Genomic DNA, 13,198 nt, shown 5'->3' on the forward strand with positions numbered 1-13,198 from the left:
GAGCGAGTTCCAAGAAAACCCCTGAATGGTTCAATCAACACCCCCCCCCCCCCACCCACCCCCCCCCACCCCCCTCCCAGGCAGAATGGGATTCTGGGAAACTCCCGGTCGGACGGCAGTCACAGTCAGGCTTAACCTCGTCATTCAACAGCAATACAGATTGTCAGCGCCATCAAGTGGTTGATTCAACGTTCATTTGGGGGAAGAAACACTTAAGCATGACAATGGAAACCAAATAAATTGAGGAATACTGGTCAGGCTGACGATGCCCCACTGGGTTTAATTTTCTCATGGCAAAGGGTCACAAATCTTGTGATTGTTAATTTTAGTATTTCACCTAAGATACATGTTCATCAAGGTTTGATGTTACTTCAGTTTAATTATTGATCTGTATGATCTCAGGGTAATGTGTGACTGTAATATTGTCATACAGCTGGCAGCAGGTTAGGAAGTGCAGCTCCATTTCCACCTGGTTTTGTGGGCCGTGTGCACATAGTCGGTTTTCCCTTGCATACAACAATTATTTTCTGTTCACAGAGTGAGTACATATTATAATACATACACAGAGTCTGTACGTAGTTACAGTATCTCACAGAAGTGAGTACACCCCTCACATGTTTGTGAATATTTGATTATATCTTTTCATGTGACAACACTGAAGAAATGGGGGCTACAATGTAAAGTAGTGAATGTACAGCTTGTATAACAGTGTAAATTTGCTGTCCCCTCAAAATAAGACAACGCACAGGCATTAATGTCGAAACTGCTGGCAACAAAAGTGAGTACACCCCTAAGTGAAAATGTCCAAAATGGGCCCAATTAACTAATCTCTCCGTCCATCTCTTTCACTCTCTGTCCCCCCCCCCCTCCCTGTGTGACAGACCTGCTGAGCAAAAAGATGAAACTCAGGTAATTCAATGTTAGGATACCTCAGCTACTGAGAGTATAGTTTCCATCCAACTTGAAGGGATTACAAATTTGAAAGGTTTCCAATAATATATGTAGCGACATCTTTTCTGATCCATACTGCAAATCACCTGTGTTCTGTGACTAACTTGCCTTTAAAGATTGAGTTAGAGGCAAGCTGTTCTCTGCGAAGACTACAACTACCACAGAGCAATGCTAGGTTTCTATGGCAGAGGCTGTGGTGCCTCCTTCTTCAGTCAAACAACACTGGGGACTCTTCATTATGAAGCCAATCAGGCTACTCCAGTGAAACAGCCTGTGCCCCCGGATTTCAACGATGCCAATGGAGCATTGAATCACAGTAACATGATACCAAAGACACCCGGGCTGAATCTGGTCAGACTCTGGTTAACTGGGCTAAACACCCGGGCTGAATCTGGTCAGACTCTAGTTAACTGGGCTAAACACCCGGGCTGAATCTGGTCAGACTCTGGTTAACTGGGCTAGACACCCGGGCAGAATTGGGCTAGACACCCGGGCGGAATTGGGCTAGACACCCAGGCTGAATCGGGCTAGACACCCGGGCTGAATCACGTTAGACACCCAGGCTGAATCGCGTTAGACACGCAGGCTGAATTGGGCTAGACACCCAGGCTAAATCAGGCTAGACACCCGGGCTGAATCGCATTAGACACGCAGGCTGAATTGGGCCAGACACCCGGGCGGAATTGGGCTAGACACGCAGCTGTATTTTGTCCATCATGTTTATCTTTATCTCTCTCTCCAACTCATTATCTTAATCTCTTTCTATATAGATCTCTCTCTCCTACTCTTTATCTTTATCTCTCTCTATATACCTCTGTCTCCCTCTCCAACTTTGTATCTTTATCTCTCTCTACAGTTGTGCTCAAAGGTTTGCATACCCCTGGAGAATTAGTAGTAAATGTACCATTTGTAAAGAAACATGAGTGAGCAGGCAACACACATCTTTTATTTATGGGATTCACATTCAACTGTAGGTCATAATAGAATGGCACAATCATAAAACAAAACATGGCATTAAAGAAAAAAATGAAGTAACCCCTGCTCAAAAGTCTGCATACCCTTAGTTCTTAATAATGTGTATTGCCCCCTTTAGCATCAATGACAGCGTGCAGTGTTTTGTAATAATTGTCTATGATGCCCAGAATTAGACAACTATACAGGTGCCCATTTGTCTTAGCAAAAATTATTTGGTCATCTTGCATGAACCGAATGTTTGAGATCTCCCAAGAGTAGCTCAATGATATTTAGGTCAGGAGATTTTGATGGCCACTCAAGAACCTTGATGGAACCGGATTTCGACCCATTTTAGATTCCAAATAGGCAGTGAATTAATGTAACAAAGGGATTTAATTCATAAAGATTACAATTACAGTACAAGATCCAAGATAAAAGGTCTATGGAGAATCAAGTGGTTTGCAAGAGCTAATAAGCATACAAAGGTTAGGAAAAGCCTTTCACAAACCTACACTCTGGTTATATCCTAAAACTCAAGTGGTGGGGGTTGGTTAACTGACTAAGGAAAACAAAACCAATCCTGTAGAACAGAGCCCTTATCAGTCAGTGACACCTTCCAATCTGTTTCCTGGGGCTCTTCCTATGACACAAGGGGGTCTCAAAGATCAAGCAAGCTAGGCAATTAAAAGCAACCCCTTGGTCCCTGCATACTCACCTTACAGAAGCATCTGTTAACCATAAACATTTCAATGACTGCCTACTAGGACAGAATACAAGAACATAGAAAAACATTTCTATACTAAGAAAGAATCATTTAATTGGTAACTAAACTGTGTACATTACATTTTGCGTTTCCTTCAACCTTCACCCTTTCCTGCTGTAACCACTGGAGGGTCTACTTGGTCTTGTGCTTAGGGTCATTGTCGTACTGGAAAGTCCAAGAGTGACCCATGCGCAGCTGTCGTGCAGAAGAATGCAAATTGTCTGCCAGTATTTTTTGATAACATGCTGAAATCATCTTGCCATCGATTTTCGCAAGATTCCCTGTGCCTTTAGAGCTCACACACCCCCAAAACATCAGTGAGCCACCACCATGCTTCACAGTGGTATTATTTTCACTATAGGGCTTGTTGACCCCACTCCAAACATAGCGCTTATGGTCGTGACAATATAGGGCTTGTTGACCCCACTCCAAACATTGCGCTTATGGTCGTGACAATGAAGCTCTATTTTGATCTCGTCACTCCAAATTACAGTGTGCCAGAAGCTGTGAGGCATGTCAAGGTGTTGTTGGGCATATTGTAACTGTTTTTTGTGGCATTGGCGCAGTAAAGGCTTCTTTCTGGCAACTCAACCATACAGCTCATTTTCGTTCAAGTATCGTCATATTGTACTCCTTGAAACAACCACACTGTCTTTTTCCAGAGCATCCAGTATTTCTCCTGAGGTTACCTGTGGGTTTTTCTTTGTATCAGGAAGGTTTGGCTGAAATCTTTCTTTGTCTACCTGACCTTAGCTTGGTATCAAGAGATCCCCATATTTTCCACTTCTTTATAAGTGATTGAACAGTACTGACTGGCATTTGCAAGGCTTTGGATGTCTTTTTATTTCTTTTTCCATCTTTATTAAGTTCCATTACCTTGTTTGCGCATGTCAGTACTTTTGACAGTACTTTTCTGCTCCCCATGGCTTAGTATCTAGCCTGCTCGGTGCATCCACGTGAGAGGTAACAAACTCACTGACTATCTATACACAGACACTGGGTCACCTTGTGTGTCTGTAACAAGGCCAAACATTCAAGGGTGTGTAAACTTTTGATCAGGGCCATTTAGGTGATTTCATTATTATTCAAAAAGGAGCAAAACAACTATGTGATAATAAATGGCTTCATATGATCACTATCCTTAAATAAAAGATAGTTTTCTTGCATGATCAGTCATATTTTACTCAAACCCCTCCACCACGTTAAGGTGGCAGTTCTTGGAGGGGATTTTCAAAATCAATCCCAAAATATCACTATTTCTGCCAGGCACTTATGAGTATAACTGTATATATATATATATATATATATATATATATATATATATATATATATATATATACTGGTACTATATCTCTTTCTGTATATCTCTCTCCCCTTTTTCTCTATTCTGCCCATTACCTTTGGCAGCCCTGAAGGAACATTTTATCATGTAACCAGACACACACACAAAGCAGAGAAAGTGGGTGTCCTTAACCTCCCGGTGAGCAGTATTCTGGCGACTTCCTGGAGAGTTTCCATTTCCTGCACTGATATGCAACGCCTGGCTATTTCTGGACATACTGAAGGGCTATGTTAGTCAGATTCTGGGATGAAACCTACCCTTTTCAGTTGACAAAGGCACAGGGCAACACACAACGGTGACCACTGACTGGACCAGATGGCAGACTAATAATACCAGAGGCTTCCGGCCTGAAGGTTGGATCATTTTTCAGAAACATAGCCTTTCAATCTTTTGACATTAGAAAAGAAACAGTCCAAGCCACATTCGTATCTGTTTAGGACTATGTGGTATTTACGTCTACAGTTAAACCGCTACAACCCTTCGTTCTCTGTGCACTTTCATTCACCGTGTGTCCGGGGAAGGTTTTGGGACTCATCGGTGCCTGTCGGGTCAGCAGACAGGATGTTGTTTATTTACAAGGCACTCCCGTGGAAATGTATTTTACGAAAAATACAAAACCTTAAACATTTAAATATAGCTCACGAACACAGGATCGTTTAGTGCAGGTGGAATACTGTCAGGGTACGGTTTCTTTTTTTTTTTTTGGCAGGCAACGCTGGTGGCCCTAATGTAAACAGCTAAGTAAACGTGTGTGTCTATGGGTTTTATAGGTGTGTGCTTGCTGAATAAGTCACCAGCATCCATTCTAATACTTCACTGGCCCCTACACTCATCCAGGACCAGCAGACCTTATTCTGTGTGGATGAGTGCACTTGTTTGGTATGATGCACTAACCAGTTGCGTAGTACTTGATTAGCGGTTTTTAAAACAAGATTATCCTCAGCGCTATGACAATATTATTCCACATGGGGGAAAAAAGTTAATTACTTGTGCGGGTGTAGATTTTATGATTAATGTAAAGTACAGCAAAATGCCAAATAATGTATTTTTTGTGGTTTTCAAATGTATTCAAATGCATACACTTTTTTATACATATGTACTGTAAACAAAAAAACAAGAACTGCCACAATACATCAGCTTAAAACCAGAACCAACACAGGACATGAAATAAAAACCAGAAACAACATAGGAAAATACAATACTGGTTTCCATCTTATATTAAATACCACAACCTCCGAACCAGAGAGCTCAGATCTCCTGTCAGTTGGACAGGCTCCTAATTTCCTTTCTAATAAACAAATGGAAGACACAGCCGTCTTCTCACTGGGGAGTTATTGAGACAGACATGGGCGAGGAACCCAGAGGACTGGTTTCCCTATCAGCCTCTTAGTCTGATAACGAAGGAGAGAGAGAGATTAACAACTCCACCACATCTTCGCTTATCAACACAGACCTTTGGAACATCACAGACTTCAGCTCAATATTCACACGCCTGCTTGCTCTTTTTTAATTTCCTGTCAAACCATTCACCACTTCTAGTAAACTCCACTTCTCCACCAGAGAAAGGAGGTTGATAGGACCTGACTGCCATGTATTTTCCATTAGCCACTAACCGTCCTCCCATAGCATGCCTAGAACCGCTGTTGCCAAGTTACTGGAAAACAGCAATATGTCTGAACTATGAAACATTCCTTCCTCAGGAGGCAAGCTAATAGTGTACAGAGAGAGCAGGAGATAAAAAGAATGAGACAGAGAGCGGGAGAGAGATAAAGAGAAGAAAGATAGAGAAAGAAGAAAGAAAAAAGAGACAGAGAGCGAGAGCGAGAAAGGACAAAAGAAAGAGACAGAAAATGAGAGGAATTGAGTGAGAGGTGGGGGGAAATGCCCAGGTCCAAGTTACCGGTCTTTATAATGTTTGTCATCCATCTGGCCAAACAACAGGCCTTGTGCTGATTTTACACTGACTTTCATCAACTGTACGCATACTAAGAGTCTGAACACCATTTGGCCCTCTGCTAACTAGTACCACGTCCTTCCACTAGCTAGTTTCAGGTTTCAAGGTTTATTTGTAAAATGCACCGAACAACACAGCATCATACTGTACTGTGAAATTCATATGACATGGCACCTGACAAGCTATGAGTTAAGAATATACAGTATAAGCAAAAATATAGCTAGACAGAAAATAATAAATAAAGCAACAATATACATAACACTGGACACAAGCAGCAATTTTAAAAACAGAACAGTAAACTAGTCACTCCGCTAGCTTGTATCACATCCCCCAGCTAGCTATTACCACATCCCCTCGCTATAGTACTACATCCCCCAGCTAGCTAGTACCATATCCCCTCGCTATAGTACCACATCCCCCAGCTAGCTAGTACCACATCCCTCTGCTAGCTAGTACCATATCCCCTCGCTATAGTACCACATCCCTCTGCTAGCTAGTATCCAGCGGTAGCTATCATGTGCTGGACTGGATACAGAGAACAGTCGTTGTGTGTTTAACTAACCCTCTTCTTTGGGCCGGAAGCCACTGGCACGCTGTCCGAAATGGGACATCTTGAGGAAGACAGTGGTGTCCACAGTTCTGCTCTGGAGTCAATTCAAAACACAACTCTAGGTTGTATCTACGGAGGTAACAGTGTTTCTCAAACCTCTCCTCAGGCATGGGGCCCCAGCTGTTCCCCAAGCTGTGCTGTGTTTCCCAGCTGATTAATCTGACCAACTAACCAACAAGCCCTTGAATTGGTGAAGCAGGTGAGCAAGATCCAAGCTACTACAAAAGAGGTCTGAGGACCCCTGATGCGGGAGAGCAGGATTCGGGTCAATTCCACTTCAGGAAGTGATTTATATGTATTATTCATGGTCCTGTGTTTGCTTTTATTTGGTAACAGCATGGTGCTTGCAATGCTAGGGTTGTGGGATAAATTCCCAAGGTGGGCCAGTATGAAAGTGTATGCACTTACTCTCTCTGGATATCTAAATGAAATACAGCTCCGGAAAAAACTAAGAGACCACTGCACCTTTTATCTTTCCTTTCCAAAAAGTTGAAAAGGGAAATTTTGAGTGAGGAACAGAAGGGTTAAAATTAAGAGACCACTGCAAATTGAACGCTTCTGTTGCTCACTCAAAACCTTCCTTTTCAACTTTCTTGGAAAGGAAAGAAAAAGGTGCAGTGGTATCTTAATTCTTTCCGGAGCTGTAAATAAAATGTATTAGGTTCCCTCTCTTTCACCCTCTCAAGCGATATTGAATGAGGCGCCATTCTTTTCCTTGGTGTGATCTGCATGGCATTACGGCCCTTCCATTTGCCATGAATGGAGGTGGTGTTCAGCTTCCACTGTAATTCATCATTTGTTTGTTCTGTTCTTGAATGAGGTAAGTTAATTGGCCTGAATGTTACAATAAGCATTAAGCAAACAGAAAATACCACGCTGTTCATTAGCCAACTACACAATTCTATAGCATCAGCTTTTGTGTGTGCGTGTGTGTGTTTGTACAATGGAGCCTCTTTAGTGTCAATACAATCAATACTACTAAACAAGAGCCTCTTAGTCAGTTCATTATTTTAATGTGCTGACGGTTGACTGACTGATCTTTGTAAGTGTACTGTAGTGAATCTAACTATTTAACAAACCATATAGTCTGTATGATATGTAAATATATACAGTAAATGTATAAGCCAGCTAATTCATACCCTGAATTCTAAATGGTTGAGAACTGTGGTATATTTAACCAATAAAGCATGTTGGGGGTGTGGCATATGGCCAATATATCACAGGTAAGAGTTGTTCTGAGGCACGATGCAACACAGAGTGCTAAGATAGAGCATTTAGCCGTGGTATGTTAAGAATATATCACAAACTGCTTTGCCTGCTGGGATCAACAATGGCTCAATGAGGTACATGCCTTCCTGTCTCTCTAGCCAAAGTCAAGGTCCCATTAGTATATTGTTCATTAGAGCCTCTCCCTCCCGCCCTTGAAATGACTCCCCTCACTCTCTCAGTCTATCTGTCTTTCTCACTTACTTCCTACCCCCCTGATTTCTTCTGAGACAAAGTCTTTAAATCAAAGGCTGTCTGGTGGGTCTATGGACAGAGTGCTGAAGTTGACTCTCTGGTCAAGTGATTGATTTTTGGGCCGCGTTCCAAACCACACCCTATTTCCCAACCCGTATCCCAGGGAACAGTGTGCCATTTGCTTTGCAACCCTGAATGCTCTAGTGGAGAAGTGGGGTTCTGTGCCATCCATTAACCTTTCAGAAGGTGCAATAGCCTAATTGCCTATGAGCTACGGCCAGCAAGGAGACATGCAACTGGGGTGTGTCCAGGTACTTTGAATACTGTGAGAGACTCAGACACAGATAAATTAAAAGCCGACAGATAAAGCAGAAGCAGACAGACAAAGCAGAGAGACAAACAAACAGACAATGCCCAGACAGAGAGATAAATCAGACAGACAGACAAGCAGAGAGATAAACCAAACAGACAGATGTAGCAGAGAGACAGACAGATTTAAAAGCAGAGACAGACAGACACTTTGGTTGGGTTAAATGGTGACGCTGTAAAGCATCGTTCAGACAGCAGCTCACTTTTTCTCTCTCTCACTGAATCCAACATGACAAAGCAACCCACGGCTCTGGTGTGGTGTGTGTGTATGTGGGATTGTGTGTGTGTTGTGTGTGTGTGAATTTGTTTTGTGTGTGTGTGTGGTGCCTGCATGCCTGCCTGAGTTCTAATGTCTGGCGGGGTTCAGCTGGCACTGCTAGAGAATCTCAATGTGAAACGGAAGGTCGAAGCAGCACACCTAATGCATAACATAAAAGAAACCCATTGCTCAGCTGTGGCCACAGAACACACACACACACTCCATGAAATGAATGCAATATTCACCACTCCTCTGTGGACGGAGCCCTGGGTACTGGTGTACTGCATTGAGATACTGCACGCACATGCACACACGACACACACACACACGACACACACACACACACACACGACACACACACACCCTACAGAATGTGCAAATTGCTTATCGTTCCAAGAAGGCGTATACATAACACTTCTGGGAAAATATGGATGTTCAATCATACTGTCTCTGCTAGGATATAATCCATCACTTCCAGGAGCCACGTACATTAAATCACACAGACAGACAGACCGGTAGATAGACAGACAGGCAGGCAGACAGACAGAAAGTCTGTTGGGAACAACTAAACAAACACACTGTCTTTTTAAAGGGCCTGACTTTTATCATAGCAGATGGTCCTTCTCATCATCATAGAGAGGGGGACATCAGGACCATCTGTGCCCAGCCAAGACTCACCCAGCCCTGGGTCCGCTTGTTACAACCTGGCCTTCTTCCTCCATCATCCACTCACTCAAAGATGTCTAATTCCCATAACAGTCTATACTATTACGACTCACCTGGTATGATTTAATGTATCAATATAGAGTACATCCAGCCTCATTGGCTATAAATTAATCCTGTCCATATACATATCCACCATAATCTGTTATACATTACCCTGTCCGTATCGGTAATGTTGTATATTACCCTGTCCATTATTAGTACAACCAGCATCATCTGCTATATGTAAATGGCTAAAAATTTGATCTTCTTTTTCCCCCTGAAGTTGTATCTACTCCGTGACTGTCTTGGCAAAACTCTTGCTGAATAGATTATTCATAAATTGTGCTAAGTAGCATACTCAAATGACACCCAGAAATTATTTTTTTGATAGGGGAACACAAACAGGGGCTTTGACCTGCGCCTGTACTGTAAACACCAACGCGGTAGGATGTAAAAGCCTTCACTCACCACGGTGACAATATAGCGTGCCGAGATGGGAGCGTTCTCCACCCGCACCTCGTGCTCCGGCTGCGCCAGCAGGCCGATGACTCTGTGACCGAGGGTGGCCTGATGTAGCCGGGGCTCCAGCAGGGCAGCTGGCATCAGCTTGGCCAGCCTGGCGTGGGTCTGGGCGGACTGAGTGAAGAGGCTGTCCGGCCTGGCTTGGCGCCGGGCATGGAGGCTGTCTAGCCTGTTGAGAGGTGCAATCGCGTCGTGTTACGGCATGTTTCTCGTGAAAGGAAACCATTATCAAACGTGTATTTGTGCGTGCGCGCCTCAATCTGTCTGTCTGTGCGTCTGTCTCTCTGCTCATTTACTGTCTGTTACTCATTTTACCTGAAGCTGCCCAGTCTGGCCTGGAACTGGGTCTGAAGGGCGTCCCTGTCCACACCACGCTGCCAGCCTGGCATCCCCGGACCTAGGGTCCTCTCCTGGCCGTCCCGGTCCACGTGACGGTACACCAGGAGGGGGCGGTCTGACAGCCGCTGCCCCACGTCGGTCCTGCTCACATATCCATCACGGTCGCCAGAGAAACCACCTGGACGGAAAGGGGGATCAGGGCTCATGTAGAGTCAGGCCTAGCCAATGGGGTCTCTTAGCACCTGTCAGTGCTAATCCAGCACGGATTAATTGGCGATGAAACAAGAATAAGTGAAAAGACAGTGAGAACGGATGACAGGGGAAGGGTCGGAAATAAAGGAAAAGACAGTGAGAACGGATGACAGGGGAAGGGTCGAAAATAAAGGAAAAGACAGTGAGAACGGATGACAGGGGAAGGGTCGAAAATAAAGGAAAAGACAGTGAGAACGGATGACAGGGGAAGGGTCGAAAATAAAGGAAAAGACAGTGAGAACGGATGACAGGGGAAGGGTTGAAAATAAAGGAAAAGACAGTGAGAACGGATGACAGGGGAAGGGTTGAAAATAAAGGAAAAGACAGTGAGAACGGATGACAGGGGAAGGGTCGAAAATAAAGGAAAAGACAGTGAGAACGGATGACAGGGGAAGGGTCAGAAATAAAGGAAAAGACAGTGAGAACGGATGACAGGGGAAGGGTCGAAAATAAAGGAAAAGACAGTGAGAACGGATGACAGGGGAAGGGTCGAAAATAAAGGAAAAGACAGTGAGAACGGATGACAGGGGAAGGGTCAGAAATAAAGGAAAAGACAGTGAGAACGGATGACAGGGGAAGGGTCGAAAATAAAGGAAAAGACAGTGAGAACGGATGACAGGGGAAGGGTCGAAAATAAAGGAAAAGACAGTGAGAACGGATGACAGGGGAAGGGTCGAAAATAAAGGAAAAGACAGTGAGAACGGATGACAGGGGAAGGGTCGAAAATAAAGGAAAAGACAGTGAGAATGGATGAGAGAGGGAAGATGGAGAGGGATAAAATACAGAACATTGTCTCTGGCATTACAGTTTAATTAAGATGATCAGTCATCCGCTCACACCTCGAGCGATGAAACCTGTCTGTCTTTCTCTGACTCGCTCCCCCTTTCTCCCTTTTGCTGCTTGCAGGAGAAATTCACAGAGACTGTCATGCAACCTATCCAAACTCAAATATCAACCCAGATCTGATCACAGTGAGCAGAAAGAAACATGTGATTTTAGGGCTGCTGTCAGATGCATTCTTAGAAAACCGGGTTCACTGGGGCTCTTTTTGCCAAAAAGTAAAGAAAATAATTAGCCTTCTAGAACTCATGGGGATTGGCTTGAAGGTCAACAGTTACCAATCACAGCCTTGCCTTGTGTCCTTCAGCTCCAACCATAGGCTAGCTCAGCTGCCAATCAGTGGGCTGCCCCATGACCTTTCCTGAGTAACAGCCTGGACCACTTGTTGTCCTAACTGCAAGCATCTTCTTTATTAACCTTTGGTTTTATAGTAGCTGTCTGTCACAATAATAGCTTTATTAATGGCATTCTGCTTTAAACTATGTGAGCCGAACAAGAAATAAGTAGCCTATTGTTTGTCCTTCTGTCTGACTCCATCGCAAAGCAAGTAATAACAATTCAGTAGCCTGATACCGAACAGTAGCCAAAAGACAGGTGTTAAATACTTGCAGAACATCTATCACAATATTAAGTACATTTTTTAACTGTATAGTGTCAACTGTAAATAGTCTTTAAAATCACACATCTCTGAGTTTAGAACCATTCACAATATAAGCTAAGTCCTTCATCCAGGTGATTGCTGCTGCGCGACCATTCCTCTTTCCTACACGCCGATGACACGTTTTCTTCCCAACGACATTTGTGTTGTTTCCGGCCGGTGGCTAGCCATGGTGCTGAACCACGCTTCGTCACTGAACTAGAGGTGGGATTGCATTCGATCCGTTATCAGCTTTGCGCTTCCTACGTTTGCAGACCGAACACACCACCACGGAACCACTTCGATTCTTCGGTTGTGTTGCATTGGAAATAAGATACAATAGCATATATAGACAGTGCTCAGAAACAGTGCTGTGTGCTTACGCTTTTAATTAACATGTAGGCCTATCTATTGAACGTAGCTCACTTATCATTGGAATGACAGCTGATGCATGTTTTGCACTATGAAACACAAATGCAGAAATATTACGAAGCCCAACCAATATAAGAAAATGAAATCTGAAAGGTGGATGACTCCAGTGCAATAGCATACAATCCAATGCCACATTACCTGTGATCCCCGGCTGTAATAACAAGGACAAAACCATGAATAAACAGTTTCTTCTTCTTCGCGGCATCTTTACCGAGAAGGTATTGCGGACAGCTCACATCCACAAACGGTTGAAACCAGAGGCTGGCTCTCACTTTCTGCCTGTGTCCGCTGCTTCCGCTGCTACCCTGTTGTTAGGGGTTAAACGTCGTCCTCTACTGCGATGATACCAACAGTACAAATCTTCTATGGCTAGCGTTCAAAATGCGTTTATGTTTTATGGTTGTTCCAGGCATTCACCAATCTCCTTTCAGCGCGCCACCTCGCGCAAAGCAGCGGTTAGTTCGGAACGCAAGTTCCTCAAACCTGGGCGGCGCGCTCTGCACTACAGTGGGTGTGGCCGGAGTTGCATTCTTGGCTGCCTTTCGTTCGGCAAGACTTATCAAATGCAACCATATTCCCGCGTGCCATTTGGGACGAAGCGTTAGACTAATTATGATTTTTTTTTGTCAAAACGTGCATATTCACACACTTAGAAAAACCTAGGAAAAACATTATATATATATGTATAAATGGATATACATATCCATTTATGATACATACACGTTTCTATATCCAGACCACATGGAATGCAGAGACACAGTAGTAATCTGAGCCTTTTATTATATCCTTTATCGATACGTGGATTTGT

General features: G+C 43.7%; 1 protein-coding gene across 3 annotated transcripts in view; it reads right to left on the minus strand.

The window, feature by feature from the left end:
* Window positions 1-12,990, minus strand: part of ptprr (protein tyrosine phosphatase receptor type R) — a 52,740-nt gene extending 39,750 nt beyond the window's left edge. Inside the window, exons 1-3 of one of the 3 annotated variants that reach the window (XM_020056291.3) lie at window positions 12,529-12,990; window positions 10,206-10,407; window positions 9,837-10,059 (exon numbers count right to left, since the gene is read on the minus strand). In XM_020056291.3, the coding sequence (XP_019911850.2) occupies window positions 9,837-10,059; window positions 10,206-10,407; window positions 12,529-12,595 (492 nt within the window). In that variant the 5' untranslated portion in view covers window positions 12,596-12,990. The remainder of the gene's footprint in view (window positions 1-9,836; window positions 10,060-10,205; window positions 10,408-12,528) is intronic. The other 2 variants (XM_010892042.5, XM_010892043.4) reach the window with 2 other exon arrangements.
* Window positions 12,991-13,198: the final 208 nt, after the last annotated feature.

Source organism: Esox lucius, chromosome 18, assembly GCF_011004845.1.
Source record: "Esox lucius isolate fEsoLuc1 chromosome 18, fEsoLuc1.pri, whole genome shotgun sequence".
Classification (NCBI taxonomy): domain Eukaryota; kingdom Metazoa; phylum Chordata; class Actinopteri; order Esociformes; family Esocidae; genus Esox; species Esox lucius.